Source organism: Mus caroli, chromosome 7 (genome assembly GCF_900094665.2).
Source record: "Mus caroli chromosome 7, CAROLI_EIJ_v1.1, whole genome shotgun sequence".
Lineage (NCBI taxonomy): Eukaryota > Metazoa > Chordata > Mammalia > Rodentia > Muridae > Mus > Mus caroli.
The window spans coordinates 142,138,772-142,154,446 of NC_034576.1; the positions used below are offsets into that span (position 1 = coordinate 142,138,772).

Genomic DNA, 15,675 nt, shown 5'->3' on the forward strand with positions numbered 1-15,675 from the left:
TTTTAAGTGAGCACAGCTTCTCAACTTGCCTTGACCAAAATAACTTTAAATTCTGTCTCATAAGACTCTCTTTAAAGTGTGTGTTCTAGAATAAAGGGTAATAGGAACTGGCTGTTTTCTTGATGGAGAAAGGAGTTACAAATAGGGGAAGAGAGGCTGGGATAACTCAGGTTCGGCATTGAACTTGAGGTGTCAGTATAAACACTTGAAGATTTGGGGGAGATGTGTGTGTGTCTATCTGTCTGTCTGTCTATAGCCCAAAGGTAGAGGTTGGGTATCCTCCTCAGTTGGCCCCCATAAATATACATATATACGTAATACACACACACACACGCACACACACACGTTTTCAAGATAAGCTCTCTCACTGAACTTGAAGCTCATCAATTTGACTAGACAGGCTGGCCAGCAAGCTCCAGGGATCCTCCTGTCTCTGTCTCAAATGCTGCTGAGCCCAGTTGTTTTTATTTTTAGTGATGGCTGGGGATCATGCTTGTGTGGCTGTCACTTTAACTGAGCTATCTCCCCAGGCCCCATGGAGATTTTTGTGTGCGTATGTGCCTGTGTCTATGCTTGTGCATGCACAGAAGCAAGGAGCTACCAGGTGTGTTTCTCCACTGAGCACCTGGAGACGACAGGTCCAGGTCTCCCAGAATCCAAATCTTTTCCAACTCCCAATGCCATGGATGTAGCTTCACTTCTCATCCATGCCTTTGAGATCCACATCAGAACAGAGTGGCTCCTTGACACACCACCTCCAGTAGAATCTGCGTGACAAGTTCCACAGAATAAGGAGATTGACCTCAAAAGGGGGAGGCCTCCTGGAACCGGTTGTGGAACTCTTCGCCGGAGAAAAAATATTGAGCCATAATTCTCATGGCAATCTATTTGTTTTTGTTTTCTCTTATTCCTTTTCTTATTTACATGTTCCTGGTAGCCTACGCCAAGATCTTAAGCGAGAATAATGGGCAAGAAACCATCCCTAGAGATGGGGTCACTAACATGACCTTATCCCCGGGGAAACCAATGCTTTACTTTCTAAATCATTTACAAAACTATTATGATAAAAAACTTTCCCAACAATAAAATTATATATGGCTACACGTGTGTCATTGGAGGTGGATTTCTGTATATGGTAAAGAAAGCCTTAATTAGAAAGAATTAAAATAGTTTAAATTTATACATTGAAGATTATAAAAAATCAGGCACTAGATGTTAAGTAATTATTGACCATGGGGCTTAACCAGTAACCATTAGTTTAATGGTTAAGAGCACTGACCACCGTTAAAGATTTATTAACCTGCTCCTGGAAACACGCCACTAGCCCTGAATGACTGTCCCCACTGAATACATCCTTTTAGAATTGTTATAGTTTGATGGTTTATAATGATGTTACCTGTTCTGTTTGTGATTCACTGAATACATAGTTTCAGAGTTGTAATGCTTGGATGATTTTTGTGCTTTACTGTGCCAAAACATGTTTGTTGCTATCTGTGATTGTTTCACTGGATATAGTTTCTAAGAGATGTAATATTTGGTTTTTTAATGTATAAAATCCCCTGCTTGAGAGCTGCAGAATACACTCAGATTCAAACTGCCTCTGTGTGTGTTTCTGTTTGTCACCGCCGAATCCTTACCCACCTAGTTTCAAGGACCCTCATTCCAGGAACCCTCATATCCGACTGGGGTGGTCCGTGGCAGCTCCTCCACAACTCTGGCCCTGATGCAGGGGCATACCACTCTTAATGCTAAGAAGCCTTTATGCCTCATGCAGATAGCACCGGACCTCCTTCTTAGAGCTTCTCTGGCCCCTGGGCAACAAGTTCTGTCCTCATCATCCAGCGATCCCCAGGTCTGAGCTCATTAGCCAAGGCGTCAAGGCCCAAGACAGAAGTGATCAGAAAAGAGGTACCAGAGTGAGTGACAGAGTTGGAGTCAGGCAGAACCTAGGGCTACTTGTGGTGGGGAAAGAAGGGGACTCTGGAAAGCTCCCCTGGGACCTTTTGACAACTTACCTCCTGTCTAACTCCTGAAGGGAAATAGGTAGGGAAGGGACTGAGGAGGGCCCTCCAATTTGCAGAAGGCCAGCCACAGACAGTGTCTCTGCAAGGTTTCACCCCCAACTCGGGATCCGTATTCACTTCCTTCTTCATTAAGTCATTTCTACTGTGAGCGACTTACCCAAGGGAAAGAACTCGTGGTGGGTGCTGCTAAAAACCAGGAGCTCCTCCCAAAGGAACAGAGCGGCCCTATTGCATGGAGAGGATCCACAACCAGGCAGCGAATAGCTGGATACAGCAGAGTATAGACCTGGGACAGTCAGGGACCATTAAAATTCCCCTGAGTGGCTTATTCTATTGTGGCCAGTGGCCCCTAGGCTTGGCCGAAGTGGAGAAGGGCTGGGTCTATTTCTCTATGTTAGAAGCAGGCACTAAGGTGTCCTCCTAGGTTCAGGCGTTAATGAAAGTGTTCACAAAAGTTTGCCACCAAAAGAGAAACCACGACCCAGATAGATGTGAATCTTTACTTAAAGAAAAGCAACAGAGTCAGAGGTCCACCAGGGGTGGGAGACTTGAGCAGGGTGCTTTGGGACAGGAGCACAATCACTGGGTGGAGAAGCGTCAGGCAGTGTGCATGTCAAAGTAGCTGGTGAGGGATGCTGTGAAGATACAAGAGTCAAGGTGAAAGGGGTAGAAGGCTGGTGTCCTGGGCAGAAAGGCAAGCCGCGTGCGCAGACTCGGAGGTAGCCTTGAGAGAGTGTGCACATCTGGGTAGGTTTCTGGGCCTGACCGGAAGTGAAGGAGGTGGGGAAGGAGGGAGGTTCGTGGGGGCGGGAAAGGGCGAGAGAAAGGGCAGGGCAGGGCAGGGCAAGCCTGTGACCCTACGAGCCAGTCAGCCCCTGTTTGGGCGGGATACACTTACCCCAGCCACGGGCAGAGCGAGGACCGAGGACCGGGCAGACAGTCACTTGGGAGGCTGGGATGGCACGCCCTCCGCCTTCTGCGGGTCTTCTTTCTCTCTCGTGTACAAAGACTTCCCTGACGGCTCGGTGCCCTCTGCCGCTGCAGCTGCTGCTGCAGTGGACACAGCCATCGCCGCAGGGGTAGTGCCCTTATGCTCCTCCTTGGCGGTCCGGTAGTTGTTTCCCCAGACAGCGGGCATCTCAGTGCCGTGTTTGCGGCTCAGTGGGTAGGCCCCGATGGCTGCCAGGATGCTGCGGTGGCGTTCGGGGTCCATCTCGGTGTAGTACATCTCCAGGGTCAGTGGGGTGCAGATCTTGTGCTGCAGCGGATGCATATTCCGGACCAGCGTGGGGGGCCGGGGATCCGAGTGAAAGAAGGGGAGGAGGAGGAAGGGTCCCAGTTTAAAAAAACCACAAAGGGGTCTTTGGCTTTGGGTCAGAGGATTAGAGCCCAAGGATCATTGGCTCCTCCCAGGAAGCTGGAGGGCTCCAGTTCCACTAGCACCTCCTGCCTTCAGTTTAGATAAAACACCTTCTCTTTCTCTTCTCTTAAATTTTACTTTGTTTGGGGGCTGCAGAGATGGAGAGAAGAGCACTGACTGCTCTTCCAGAGGTTCTGAGTTCAATTCCCAGCAACCACATGGTGTGGCTCACAACCATTTGTAATGGGGTCTGATGTCCTCTTCTGGTGTGTCTGAAGACAGCTACAGTATACTCAGATGCATAAAATAAATAACTTAAAATGTTTACTTTGTGTGTCTATAACTGTGCTTGAGTTGGCCAGAGGAGGTCTCCTTGAGACAAGGTCTCTCACTGAAGCTGGAGCAAGCTTTGGCACTGTCCTGCCTCCCTGTGTTGGGGTTACAGCAGCCACATCTGGCTTTTTACATGGGTCCTGGGAACTCGAACCTGGGTTCTTATTTATGCACATGCAGCATGTGCTTTCCCCTACTCTGCCAGTTCTCTAGACCTAAAACAACATTTTCTCACAAAATCTCAAAAGATAGGATCTCCTTATGTTCTGGGAAGTAAGAAAATGAGACCACACAGGGATGGCCTTGTCATTCAGAAGGGAAAGCAAGGATGGGAGAGGCATCCTTCCTTGATGCTGTCGCAGAAAGCCCTCCACATCCTGGCATTGCCTGAAAACCATAGCAGGACCACGGCGGTCTCTACTATCCTTGCCCAGGTCTTTGACCCCTCAGGCTTACCCGAAGTAGGAAGCCATCTGGGCAGGTGAACTGGTCATACCAGATGGCCTTGTACATGATCAGCACACAGCCCAGAAGTGCCATAGCAAAAGCGATCATCCTTGCGGTGGGCAGCTGGCAGAGGAAAAAAAGCAACACGGTGCAGGTGAGATGGGTTGGGGCCAGCCTCCCTGAGGGGATGGCCTCTCAGGACTGGGCCTAGGCATAGTACCACAGCCCTTACGTCTTGTCTCCTTACATCCTTCCTTGAGGTCAGCTCCAGGACCAAAGGTCTAGAAACCGTTCTTTGCAGGCCTACCCTTACTGGCATTCTGGAAACATCCCTGACCAGGTAAACTGCATTTGGCCAGTGAAGTTGCATGCAGTCAGTTGACCCAGAAGGTGCTATAGGAACAGGTTTGCCCTGCCCATGTGCCCCCTAGAGAAGTTGGTGTTCACCCTGAATGCAGGGAACATTGTATGTATGTTTGTGAGCACTGGGGATGGGGTGGGAAGGCTTCTAGGGAGACAGGTGCATTCGTACCACCCTGGGAAGATCCCTGGCCCCTGAAAAAGCAGCAAGGCCTAAGCACTATGGAAAGGGGGCAGGTGTTCCTTCTGAAAATGGAAAAGCATTAGAAACAGCTAAAAATGATGAAATGGCCGGGGAGTGGTGGCGCACGCCTTTAATCCCAGCACTTGGGAGGCAGAGGCAGGCGGATTTCTGAGTTCGAGGCCAGCCTACAAAGTGAGTTCCAGGACAGCCAGGGCTACACAGAGAAACCCTGTCTCAAAAAAATCTAAAAACAAAACAAAACAAAATGATGAAATGGTTAAATGACTAAAACCATCACTGATATGGTTAAAAGAAGACAAAGAGGAGACATTTGCCAGATAAAAAGATAAAGCTCATATCTGTTCCACAGAAAGCCTGCAAAGACAGAGACAGGGATGATCTGGGAAACAGGAGTTTCCCATGGAAAGTCTCCCGGGAGCTCAGGCTGCTCAGAAGACTGGATACAGATGGACAGCTAAGGGCCAGCCAACACTAGAGGTGACAATCTGAATAAGAGACCTAAGTGGGACCCAGTCAAAAACAAGGCCTGAGTTACTCATCTACCCTCTCCCCTGCCCTAACTTCCCATAGTGAGGGGGGGGGGGACATACTTACTCTTCGTCCTTCCTCTGAGTGACTGCAAGCCAGCCTCTGACCCTCCAAATCTGCGAACTTCCTTGGCTGGTCTGCAGAGGTAAGTTGATATTCTGTCTGTGTCTTGATGACCACCTACAGAAAGAGATGGCCGTGCTGGACAGCTGGCAGGGACCCAGTGTGCCCTGCACTGAGCGGGCTAGGAACCTGAGGACCGTCTGTGTGTACTGTTTGATGGCCAGTAGAGCTGCAGCATCTCAAAGCTGAAGCCATAGGAAGGTAGGCACTGAGAGACTGATAGGAACCACAGATATTCAAGGCAGAGACAGGCCGTGGGTGCAGTTCCTCACTCTGTCAGCTGCCTTCCAATCAGGGTGCTAGGTCTCTTACATGATCTTCCCCTTGTACTGCTCCACAATCCGGCTCCTCCTCCCGGGGGGTCTGTCCCGACTTCTCTGAGAGCTTACAGAGTCTTGAGCCTCCAAGTACATGGGGGCTTAGACACAGGCGATTCTAGGCTGTTTGTACTTTTTAGAGGCAAAGGATAGATCTGCCAGCAGAATTCACTGTTCTAGTCAATGCAGCTGAAAGCCACCCAGGTCACTGCAGAGCTGCCTTGGGCTCCTTGAACGGCCAGGCTAGGCCAGCCTTGAGCTCCTGTTTGCTTCTCGCTGACGTCTGCTGAAGACCCCCAGTCACCTGCCCAAGAAGCCCTATTTTGTGCCCTAACCTAGAGCCCTGTCTGGAAAAGAAAGAGAAATACACTATTGCTGTGATGAAACACCACAACCAAAAGCAAGATGAGGAGGAAGGATGTATTCAGCTTACACTTCCACACCATACTATATCATGGAAGGAAGTCGGGACAGGAACTCAAACAGGGAAGGAACCTGGAAGCAGGAGTTGATGCCAAGACCAGGGAGGCTTGATGCTTGTTGGTTTGCTCCTCGTGGTTTGCTCAGCCTTCTTTCTTATATAGAACCCAGAACCACCACCCCTTGGGTGGTACCAAAATGGGCTTGGCGCATCACTAATGAAGAAAATGCTCTATAGGTTTGCCTACAGGCCAATCTTATGGAAACCCTTTCTCAACTGAGGTTCTTTCCTCTTAGATGACTATAGCTGGTGTCGAGTTGATATAAAATTAGCCAGCACGAGTGGTAACTGCAACTTGCTGGCCCCTGTTAGATGACATCATAGTCTGGGTGTTTCAAGTCTGAGGAATCCAGTGGTCAATTTACCCTGTTTCCGATGCTGTAGGGACCCTGGATGTGAGAGAGCTAAGCAGGAGGTCTAACCAGGAGGTCACACTTGCCTGTGATTAGTGTGGATTTCTGCCATAAACCTCAGGCACACCTCTTTGTTTCTAGACAAGCCTGAGAAAGCCTCACACATTGGGTACTCACCTGGTCTGAGAATGATGGCTGAAGCTGGCTGACATCCAGGGGGCTGATCAGAGGGACACTGTCCATGGCAGCCCCATCCTGGTCTCCTGTTTCCTTGCCTGGCTTCCCTGAGAAGCTGCAGCCTAGCTTCACCATGGTGGATGATGGTCCTTGTCCCAGCCTAGAAACACAGATAAGAGCATCACTTTTAAGTCATCTTGTGTACAGCCATAGAGCCAGTTCTGGAGTAAGGACCCAGAGTGGTTCCGATAATCCTCATACAAAATCCAGGGATGGGTTGTGGGAGGTCCAGCTCAAGGCTTCTCATTCCCTCCTGATCTCTCAGCAGTGCAGAATGGAGCCTCTGGCTAGAGACCATTTCAAAATAGTGCCAAGACATCTTCCTCTGGCCAGCCTGCTCTGCCATGTGTTTTAAGTGCACATGTTCCACCGGGAAGAAAAGGTCCAGGGATCAGTTGGATTGCCAGGCTCAGCAACTGAAAACGCAGGAGTCCCAGATCAAAGCAAATTTGTTAACTGTTTTAAAACTTTGTTTTAAAAAACAACAACAACAACAACAAAAAAACCAACACAACAATAAAACCAAACAACAACAACAAAAAACCCTAAAAAATCTAAATCAAAATAAACAAAACCCCAACCAAACAAAAGAACATGTAGTCTATGCAAAAAGGGGCATGTCCATATTAACTGTCATCATTATCTATGTGAAATTCAAATGAAGATGACAAAAGTACACAGTCCTGATGGTGCAGGAAGACCAAGCCTTTAGAGAGCTGAGACCCCAGCCTGCTAGCCAGGCCAGCCAGGCCAGCCAGGCAGTCATTGCAGTCTGGAGGAGGGTGCAGGTCCCACGAACTCTGGGTAAGTCAAAAATGAACACTTTCAAGGCTGGAGAGATAGCTCAGCATCTAAAAGCGCTTGCTGCTCCTGTAGAGGACTTGGGTTGGATTTCCAGCATCCATATGTGATGGCCTCATAACCTCCTGTGACTCCAGTTCCAGGGGATCTGCTGTCTGTCCTCCACAGGCTTCTATATGCACACAGTGCACACACACACACAGAGGCATATAAATGTAAACATAATAAGGAAATACTTTAAAAAGGAGTATATACTCTCATCCTGATGTCGATCTCAGAAGGGAAAGGGCCTCTAAGCTGACAGATGAAAAATCCTCTTGAAACTGTATGTGGTGAAGCTTGCTTTTAATCCTAGCACTTGGGAAGCAGAGACAGGCAGATCTCTGAGTTCAAGGTCATTCCAGCCACTAGTGTTGTACAGTGAGACCCTGCTTCAAAAAGTAGAATAAAATATCACAAAACCTCCCCTCATATAGAACTCCAGTCCCAGACATCATGCCAATATAACCATGTATTTTAATTTTATTTATTTTTAAGATTTATTTATTATATATAAGTACACTGTAGCTGTCTTCAGACTCTCCAGAAGAGGGCGTCAGATCTCATTACGGATAGTTGTGAGCCACCATGTGGTTGCTGGGGTTTGAACTCAGGACCTTCAGAAGAGCAGTCAGTGCTCTTAACCTCTGAGCCATCTCTCCAGCCCCCATATGTTTTTTTTTTTTTTTATTCACTTTATACACATCGCTTTATTCACATCACAGCCCACTCCCTCCCCTCTTCCCAGGCCCACCTTTACAAATCCCTCTCCCCAGTCCCTCCACAGGATGCCCCCCTTGGGCAGCACTGGGCCCAATATAATAACGTATGGTTTTTTGTTTTAAAGATTTATTTATTTTATATATGTGAGTACACTGTCACTGTCTTCAGACACACCAGAAGAGGGCATCAGATCCCATTACAGATGGTTGTGAGCCATCAATCATGTGGTTGCTGGGAATTGAACTCAGGTCCTCTGGAAGAGCAGTCTGTGTTCTTAACTGCTGACCATCTCTCCAGCCCCTAGTATAACCGTCTTTAAAAGGAAATACTGCAAAGGTATTGTGAAATTCCAGAGAAAGAACAAAGAAGCTCTCATCAACTCCTGAGGCCAACCTTCTTCCTCCCTCCCAGCTCCCAAGCACATTCAGAAGGAGGACTTACAAGTCAGTTCCCCCCCCCCCCAACCCCAGATAGTAGAGACCTGTGGTGAAACTTGAGCAGGCTGAGATCAGCAAAATATTAAAAGATCACAGAGGTTGTGTGTATTGCAGGTGTGGAATTTGGTAAGCAGTTCCATGGGGCTGGGGAGATGGTGGCTCAGTTGGTAAAGTGCTTGCTATGCAAGCATGGAGACCTGGCTCAGATCCCCAGCGCCCGCACAGAAGCTGGGCCAGTGGCTGGCATCTATAATCCCAGTGCTGGGAGGAAATGGGCAGAGATGTGTGGAATTTGGTGGCTGGATAGCTACCTAGGCCAGCATAGCTGAAACGCAGAGGTTGAAGTTCAGTGAGAGACTCTCTCAAAGTAAGGCAGAGAGTCATCGAGGAAAAAGGTAAAGTGACCTATGCACACACAGGTGAGTGTACCTGAGCACACAGGCACACATCTCACACACACAGACACACACACAAACACATACACACACACAAAAGGTGCCTGGGGGGCAGGTACTGGAGAGATAGTTCAGCAGTTAAGAGTACTTGTTCTTGTAGAGGATTTGGGTTCGGTTCCCAATATGGTGGCTCAAAAATGGTCTATAAAGCCAGTTCTGAGGACCTGACAAGTCTCTTCGGACCCCTGCAGACATCAGATACACAAGTGGTTACATACATAGTTACCAGGTCGTCAGCATTTCCCCTAGGCTCTGCCCACAACAGCCAGGCTCCTGGTGGCTTGCTTCCCCTCCTCCCCCTCTTCCTCTCTTTCTCTCTCCCCTCTCTGTTGTTCTTTGTCCCCCTCTCTCCTCTGCCTCTACCCCTTCCTCCAAGTCCCAAATAAATTCCTTTTTATATGGCATGGCTTGATTTCTCAGGGTGTCACCTTGGCACTGGCCACCAAGGCACCCCCCATCACACTGCCGTTTTATAAAACGCAAATCACAGACAAAACATTCATTCTGACACATAAAATAAATCTAAATTAAACAAAATAAGAAGGGATTGGCAAGATGGCTCAGCAGTTAAAAGCACTTGCTGATTTGACAGAGGACCGGGGTTCAGTTCCTAGCATCTACATAATGACTCACAATGACCCATAATTCCAGTTGGAGGGTCTCTGTCTCCCTCTTCTGACCTCCACAAGCATCAGGCATGCATGCGGTACTCAGACATACACTCAGGCAAAATGCCTACACAAATAAGAAAAATAAAATAAAAGATTTAAAAAATAAGAAAAACTAGCCAGCGAACACCTTTAATCTCAGCACTCAGGAAGGCAGAGGCAGGTGGATCTCTGAGTTTAAGGCCTGCCTGGTCTATAAAGTGAGTTGTGGACAGCCAAAGCTGTCACAGAGAAATCCTGTTTTGAAAAAAAAAAAACTAACTAAATAAATATAAAAATAAGAAAAGCTATTTCTTTTTTACATTAACAGCATAAAGAAGAAAATTATCTAGGCAATTTTAGCAGGAGTCAAAAATATATTTGGTTGAAGTTCACTTACAATTTTAAAAATGTGCTTGCACACTGAGGGCAGAGGAAGAAGGAATATTCTTAAATTCCAACAAATTTATTGAGTGTAAGTCTTGTTGTTTTGGTTTGTGTGTTTGTTTGTTTGTTTGTTGTGTTTTGTCGTTTGAGACAGGCTCTCATTATAGCTCAGGCTGGTCTTAAACTCCCGATCTTCGTGCCTCAGACTCCAGAGTCCGGGATTACAGGTGTGCATCATCACACAAACTTGAATTTGGGTTTTCTGTCTTTGAGACTACAGAAGTGCAGAGGACCTGGTCTGGTCCGGTGGTTTTCATAAGAATGGGCCCCATAGGCTCCCGTATTTGAATGCTTAGTCACCAGGGAGTGTCACTACTTAAAGGAAAAAAAGTGTTTAGAAGAATTAGGAAGTGTGGCCTTGTTGGAGGAAGTGTGTCCTTGGGTGTGGACTTGGAGGTTTCAAAAATCCAAGACTAGCGGAGTGTTTCTCTATGGGTGGATCAGGATGTAGCTCCCGGCTACTTCCCTAGCAGTGCACATACCTTGCCTGCGGCCCTGATCCTCTCCAGGAAAAGGGACCAAACCTCTGAATCTGTAAGCAAGCCTTCATTTGAATGCTTTTTTAATATAAGAGTTTCCTCGGTTATGATGTCTCTTCACAGCATCAGAACAGTGACTAAGACAGCCAGTGAAGTTCCAGAAACGACGGTCCTGAGTGATCAGTTAGCACAGCTGCACAGGGGCAAAGAAACCAGGCCAGGGGTTTGGAACCTAGTCCTGATTATTCATGGACAAAATCGCTGTTGTATTTAAATGCAAAAGCAAGTCCCCCATATAGATATAAACACTGAAAGACTCCAGGGTCGGTGAGATGGCTCAGTGGGTGACTGGCTGCCAAGCCTGGCAACCTGAGTTCAGTCCCCAGGACTCCCATGGTGGACCGAGAAAACCGCCTTCAGCAAGGTGTGCTCTGACCTCCACATGTGCAACGTGACATAATTGTACTCACTCACACACAATACATAAGAGCAATACAATATTTAAGGGATGGGGGAAATAATTCAGTGGTTATGAGAACTGATTTTTTTCTTCCACATCGATATCTAGCACCCACACAGCTGCTCACAGATCTGAAACTCCAGTTCCAGGGAGTCCAATGGCCTCTTCTTCAGGGGCACCAGAAATACATGAGATGTACACACATACACATATGTAAAACACTAATACATACAAAAAATTTAAAAATGAAAAAGTCCAGTTAAATTTGAGTTTAAAGAAAGCAGATGTGTTTCTATATGTCAGTGGCAAATGTTGATACTTTTAACTATGTGTGTAATTTATTTACTGTTTTCCATAAATGCATGTCTGTGCTTACTTGCACAGGTCAGAAGAGGGCGCTGCTGCCCCGGAAAATGGAGTTTTATGTGCGTCTGTATGTGCAGTTGCCCTCAGAAGCCAGGGCATCACACCCTGAGCTGAAGCTATAAGTAATTGGGAGCTGCCTGATGCGGGTGCTTGGAATACAACTTAGGTGCCCTCTGCTCTCTACCTCTGAGACTACTCTCCAGCCCCTGTCTTTTTGTTCATTTGGTTTTGGGGGGAGTTTTTTTTGTTTTGCTTACTTTTAAATAATGTTGGGTTTCATTATATAGCCCTATACAGTCCAAGGCTGGCCTTGAACTCAATATTATCTTGCCTCAGCCTCCCCAGATGTGAACCAGCTAAGATTTCATTTAAATAATTTCAAACCCCAGGACAGAGATGATGGGCAGTTGCTCCATATGGAAGGCCATGAAATACTGGCGAGGGGAGCAAGGCCCGCCTGAATCCTCCGTCAGGTAAAGAAGACTGTCCTGCAGACTTTGGAGGTCTTTATGCTCCAGCATCTCCGACAGTATTTATAGAATCAACAACTCTCAATCAAAATTCCAACAAATTTGTTTATGAACTTAAAACATCAAGTGTTTTGTGTTGAAGGCAGAAAGACACAAGATGTTTGGACAAAGGAAGTCCATCTGCTGGGTATCTGCCCTGAACACAGCAGTGTACACTGGTGGTGTTGATGCTTTGCAGAGGGAAACCCATTTGCCATATTCTACGCATTCAGATCTCAGGTAATAGCAGAGAAGCTGCCTGCTTTTTAATAATTAAAGTCTGCTTGGAATGGTGAAGCTAATCTGGTCACAACATGCATATTCAAATGCAGATAATGAACACACGTGTGTGCACACACAATGCACAAGTGAATACAGCAATTTGTTCTAGGTGCATGAACAGGGAAAACCGACGCAATAGAGCACTCCAGAGAGACAGTGCAGAAGAATATTTACAGTCTCAGGAAGAGAAAGATTCCCCAGCAGTACTCATAGAAGAAAATCTCAATAAAATTACTTTTCATGTTAAAATTAAGAATCCTTGCCTATAAAGACAAGACCTTCAAAGAGGACCTTCGAAGAGGTTTCAGAAGCCAAAACTGGGAGATAATTGCAGCCCACAAGTGACAACAGGGTTGTTGTGGGTTGAATGATGTCCCCACAAAAAGGACCACAATTTTTAACTCTTAAGTGTCAGTGAAAGAGATGTTTAAACAGCCCTTACAGTTGTAATGGAATTAAGATGAGGTCATACTAGAATGGGTAGGGAGGTGGGGGTTATTCCACAGTGGGGATCCTTAAAAGAGGATTTGGACATAAGAGGAAGGTTTTCTGCAGATGGTGGCAGGCTGGGGTGATGCAGTGTTATCCAAGACTGCTCAGGACAGCTGAGTCTGGAAGGAGCGAAGGAAGACCCTCTCTTCACAGTTTCAACAGAAACACAGCTCTGGGGAAATCTGGTTTTGGACTTCTTGCCTCCAGGATGGTAAAAGTTGTGGTTCTTTTGGACAGACTCCCTCAGAAAGCCAGCAGCCCTCCAGACCTACAAGTGACAGAGCCTGAGGAACACAGCGTCAGGGGCAGCTGGGTGCAGAACTTCTCGGGACAAGAAAGTAGAGAAGGCAGGCTGGGTAGGGGATGAGGGAGCGATGGCTATAAGAGAAGGGAAGGAAGCAGTATCTTCATGCACACCCTCCCTATCTCAGGCAGGCCCTTTAGAACCGAGTCCCTTTGACGCGTGGCATAGGTGACCTTGTGCCTGGCCCAGCCTTAATGGAGTGTCAACAAAGAACTTCCTTATGGGGTGGATCTGGTCCTAGTGAGGGAGCTGGCTCAAGGTTGGCCCTGAGCTGAAGGGGAACCGGACGGCCTAGGGCCAACCCGCTGGGCATTGTGATAGAGATGGATCAGAAATTATAAGGAATATAAAAGGCCGGCCAGGTAATACACGGAGGTAAAAGAACCAGGAAAGAAATCAGAACGGATAGAAGATGTCGTCCCAAGCATTCAAGCCTCTATGATAAAAGGCCTCTGCCTCCCCAAGAGCTCCGCCTATGGTTGCCTGGGTGACGCAGCCGCCAGGGCTAGTTTACGTCATCTCGGGTTCCCATGGCAACAAAGGCAGGCCTCTAGCTCCCTGTCAAATTTCTAGCCCTCCGTCGTCGTCAGGCAGAACATCGTAACCCAAGAGTGGACAACTCTCACCTTCTCTCAGCACACCAGAAGATTCCATCTAGGATTTTGGGGTCCCCGCTGGGAAGATGATAGGGGTCATAAAGGTTTAGAATTGGGAAGACTTCCCAACATCATCCACGGGTCCTTCCCTCTATCCCACTCTGTCATTTGATCTCCCGAGGGTTTGTTCTTAATTTTCAGCGCTCTCCGGGGGGCGGGGCGGGTATCTCTGGTCAGGGTCTACGCACCAACAAGATGCTGATGGACAGATATTGGAGGATGCGGATTTTTATTTGAAAATCCATAAAAGCTGGGCTAGAGGTTACAGACTCACGTTCACACGGACCCTTTCATGCTGCGTCACACAGAAGTGCACATTGGTGGGGGCTCGTGCTCTCCTCTTACGACGCTGCCGCAGTGCCCACCCAGGTCTGCTTGCACCCAAGCTTTTTAGGTCATGGTTGTTTGCCTCCAGTTTGAACGGCTGTTGTTCTGTGGGGCCCAAGCAAAGAGGGACAGAGAGGAGGGGCACAGCTGCTTGTGACTCCCCACACTCACCAGCCACCTGTGGCCCAGCATCCAGAGCCAAGCCCCGCGGCAGGTGGTTTGAGACAAATGGCTATCATACCTCCTACCATCCTTAAACCTTCACTCAGCGACCCCCATCAGGCCCTAACGCTCACAGTTCTGGGCAACACCCCTTCTGCTAATCCCTTTCTCTCCATCCAGCTGTTTCCTTTTTTAACACCCTGCACCCAGCAGTCAGACCTGAACAGGAGCTGGCGGTTTTGCCCCTGGGCCACCTTGGAGATGCACATCTCCCACTGGCTCTCCCAGACCTGCAGAGGTGGAGCCAGCCCACAAGGAGGAGGTCTGCAGTCACCATGAACTGGGCGAGCTGAGGTCCAGCTGTCCCGCCGCCCCTGTTACCCTACTATGCCCAGGATAAGGATTTGCAGCTTCATATGGGGTTTGTGCAGGCTGAGCAGCCATAATTCTTCCTAATGTCCAGGCTGCCACTGGCCTGTAGGGGTTTCTCGACATACCTTGAGGTCTAGGGACCTTTCCATCCACCTCAAGTCAGCAGAGCTGCTGTCCCCCAACTGTCCCGAGGGGTCTAATGACCACCCTCCACCGGAGCCAGCGGGGCCAACCTGACTTCTAGTGGAGACCACAGGAAGGAGATGGCTGTGCTCCACCGCTCTGGCAGACATCGGATCAGCCAAATCACTCCCACGTAGACTCTCAACCCCTACACCCATATCTTTGCACGTACATCCCACAGACGCACAGTCACACACTCTTGCACCCGCCCCCTTCCTCGCACCTCTCACATCCCTGCACTCTTGCACACCCACGCACACATGCTGCCCCCCTCGTCCCCATTCCAAAAGGAGAAACGTGGAAATGGCTCACAGGCAGTTGCTGCAGGACGCAGTCGCGGGAGGACAGGGATGCAGTGTAGATGCGGAGGATGCAGTTCCAGGCGCTTCACCACCAGGCGGGGCGGGCTAGGGGCTGAAGCCTGAGAGCGAGGCTGTGGTTGCCATGGAGATGCAGGCTGGAGGAGGGACCACTGTGGCTCAGGTGGCCTCACACCCCCTCCCACGGCAGACCTCTGCACTGCCTCTAATCACACTCACACACCTGACATAAGCACTTCACACACCCACGAAATACATTTCACATACTTGATACACACTTCACTCCCCCATATGCACATATTGCTTTCTTTCTTTCTTTTTTTTTTCCTTTTCTTTTTTTTTTTTTTTGGTTGTTGATGTTTGTTTTTCAAGACAGGGCTTCTCTGTGTAGCCCTGGCTGTCCTGGAACTCATTCTGTAGACCAGGCCTCGAACTCAGAAATCCAC

At 48.2% G+C, this 15,675-nt stretch overlaps 1 protein-coding gene across 4 annotated transcripts; it reads right to left on the bottom strand.

The window, feature by feature from the left end:
• Positions 1-2,510: 2,510 nt before the first annotated feature.
• On the bottom strand, positions 2,511-15,303 carry Caly (calcyon neuron specific vesicular protein). Of its 4 annotated transcripts, none has more exons than XM_029479184.1 (7): positions 14,852-15,056; positions 14,152-14,297; positions 6,709-6,868; positions 5,324-5,437; positions 4,174-4,287; positions 2,923-3,282; positions 2,511-2,659 (listed from the first exon to the last, which is right to left on the bottom strand). In XM_029479184.1, exons 2-6 carry the CDS (start codon positions 14,157-14,159, stop codon positions 2,965-2,967), a joined length of 714 nt encoding a protein of 237 aa, XP_029335044.1. In that variant the 5' UTR covers positions 14,160-14,297; positions 14,852-15,056; the 3' UTR covers positions 2,511-2,659; positions 2,923-2,964. The 4 variants fall into 4 exon arrangements, with proteins under 4 accessions (XP_029335044.1, XP_021024278.1, XP_021024279.1 ...); XM_021168619.2 differs by having other exon boundaries at positions 14,140-14,297; XM_021168620.2 differs by lacking the exons at positions 14,152-14,297; positions 14,852-15,056 and adding an exon at positions 15,222-15,303.
• Between the last annotated feature and the right edge of the window lie 372 nt (positions 15,304-15,675).

Excerpts from the sequence above, each read along its gene's own strand:
- Caly (XM_029479184.1), bottom strand. Across the intron at positions 5,438-6,708 it reads AGCCATCATTCTCAGACCAG|GTGGTCATCAAGACACAGAC; the intron begins GTGAGTACCCAA and ends CTCTTTCTGTAG. Across the intron at positions 3,283-4,173 it reads CAGATGGCTTCCTACTTCGG|CACAAGATCTGCACCCCACT; the intron begins GTAAGCCTGAGG and ends CATCCGCTGCAG.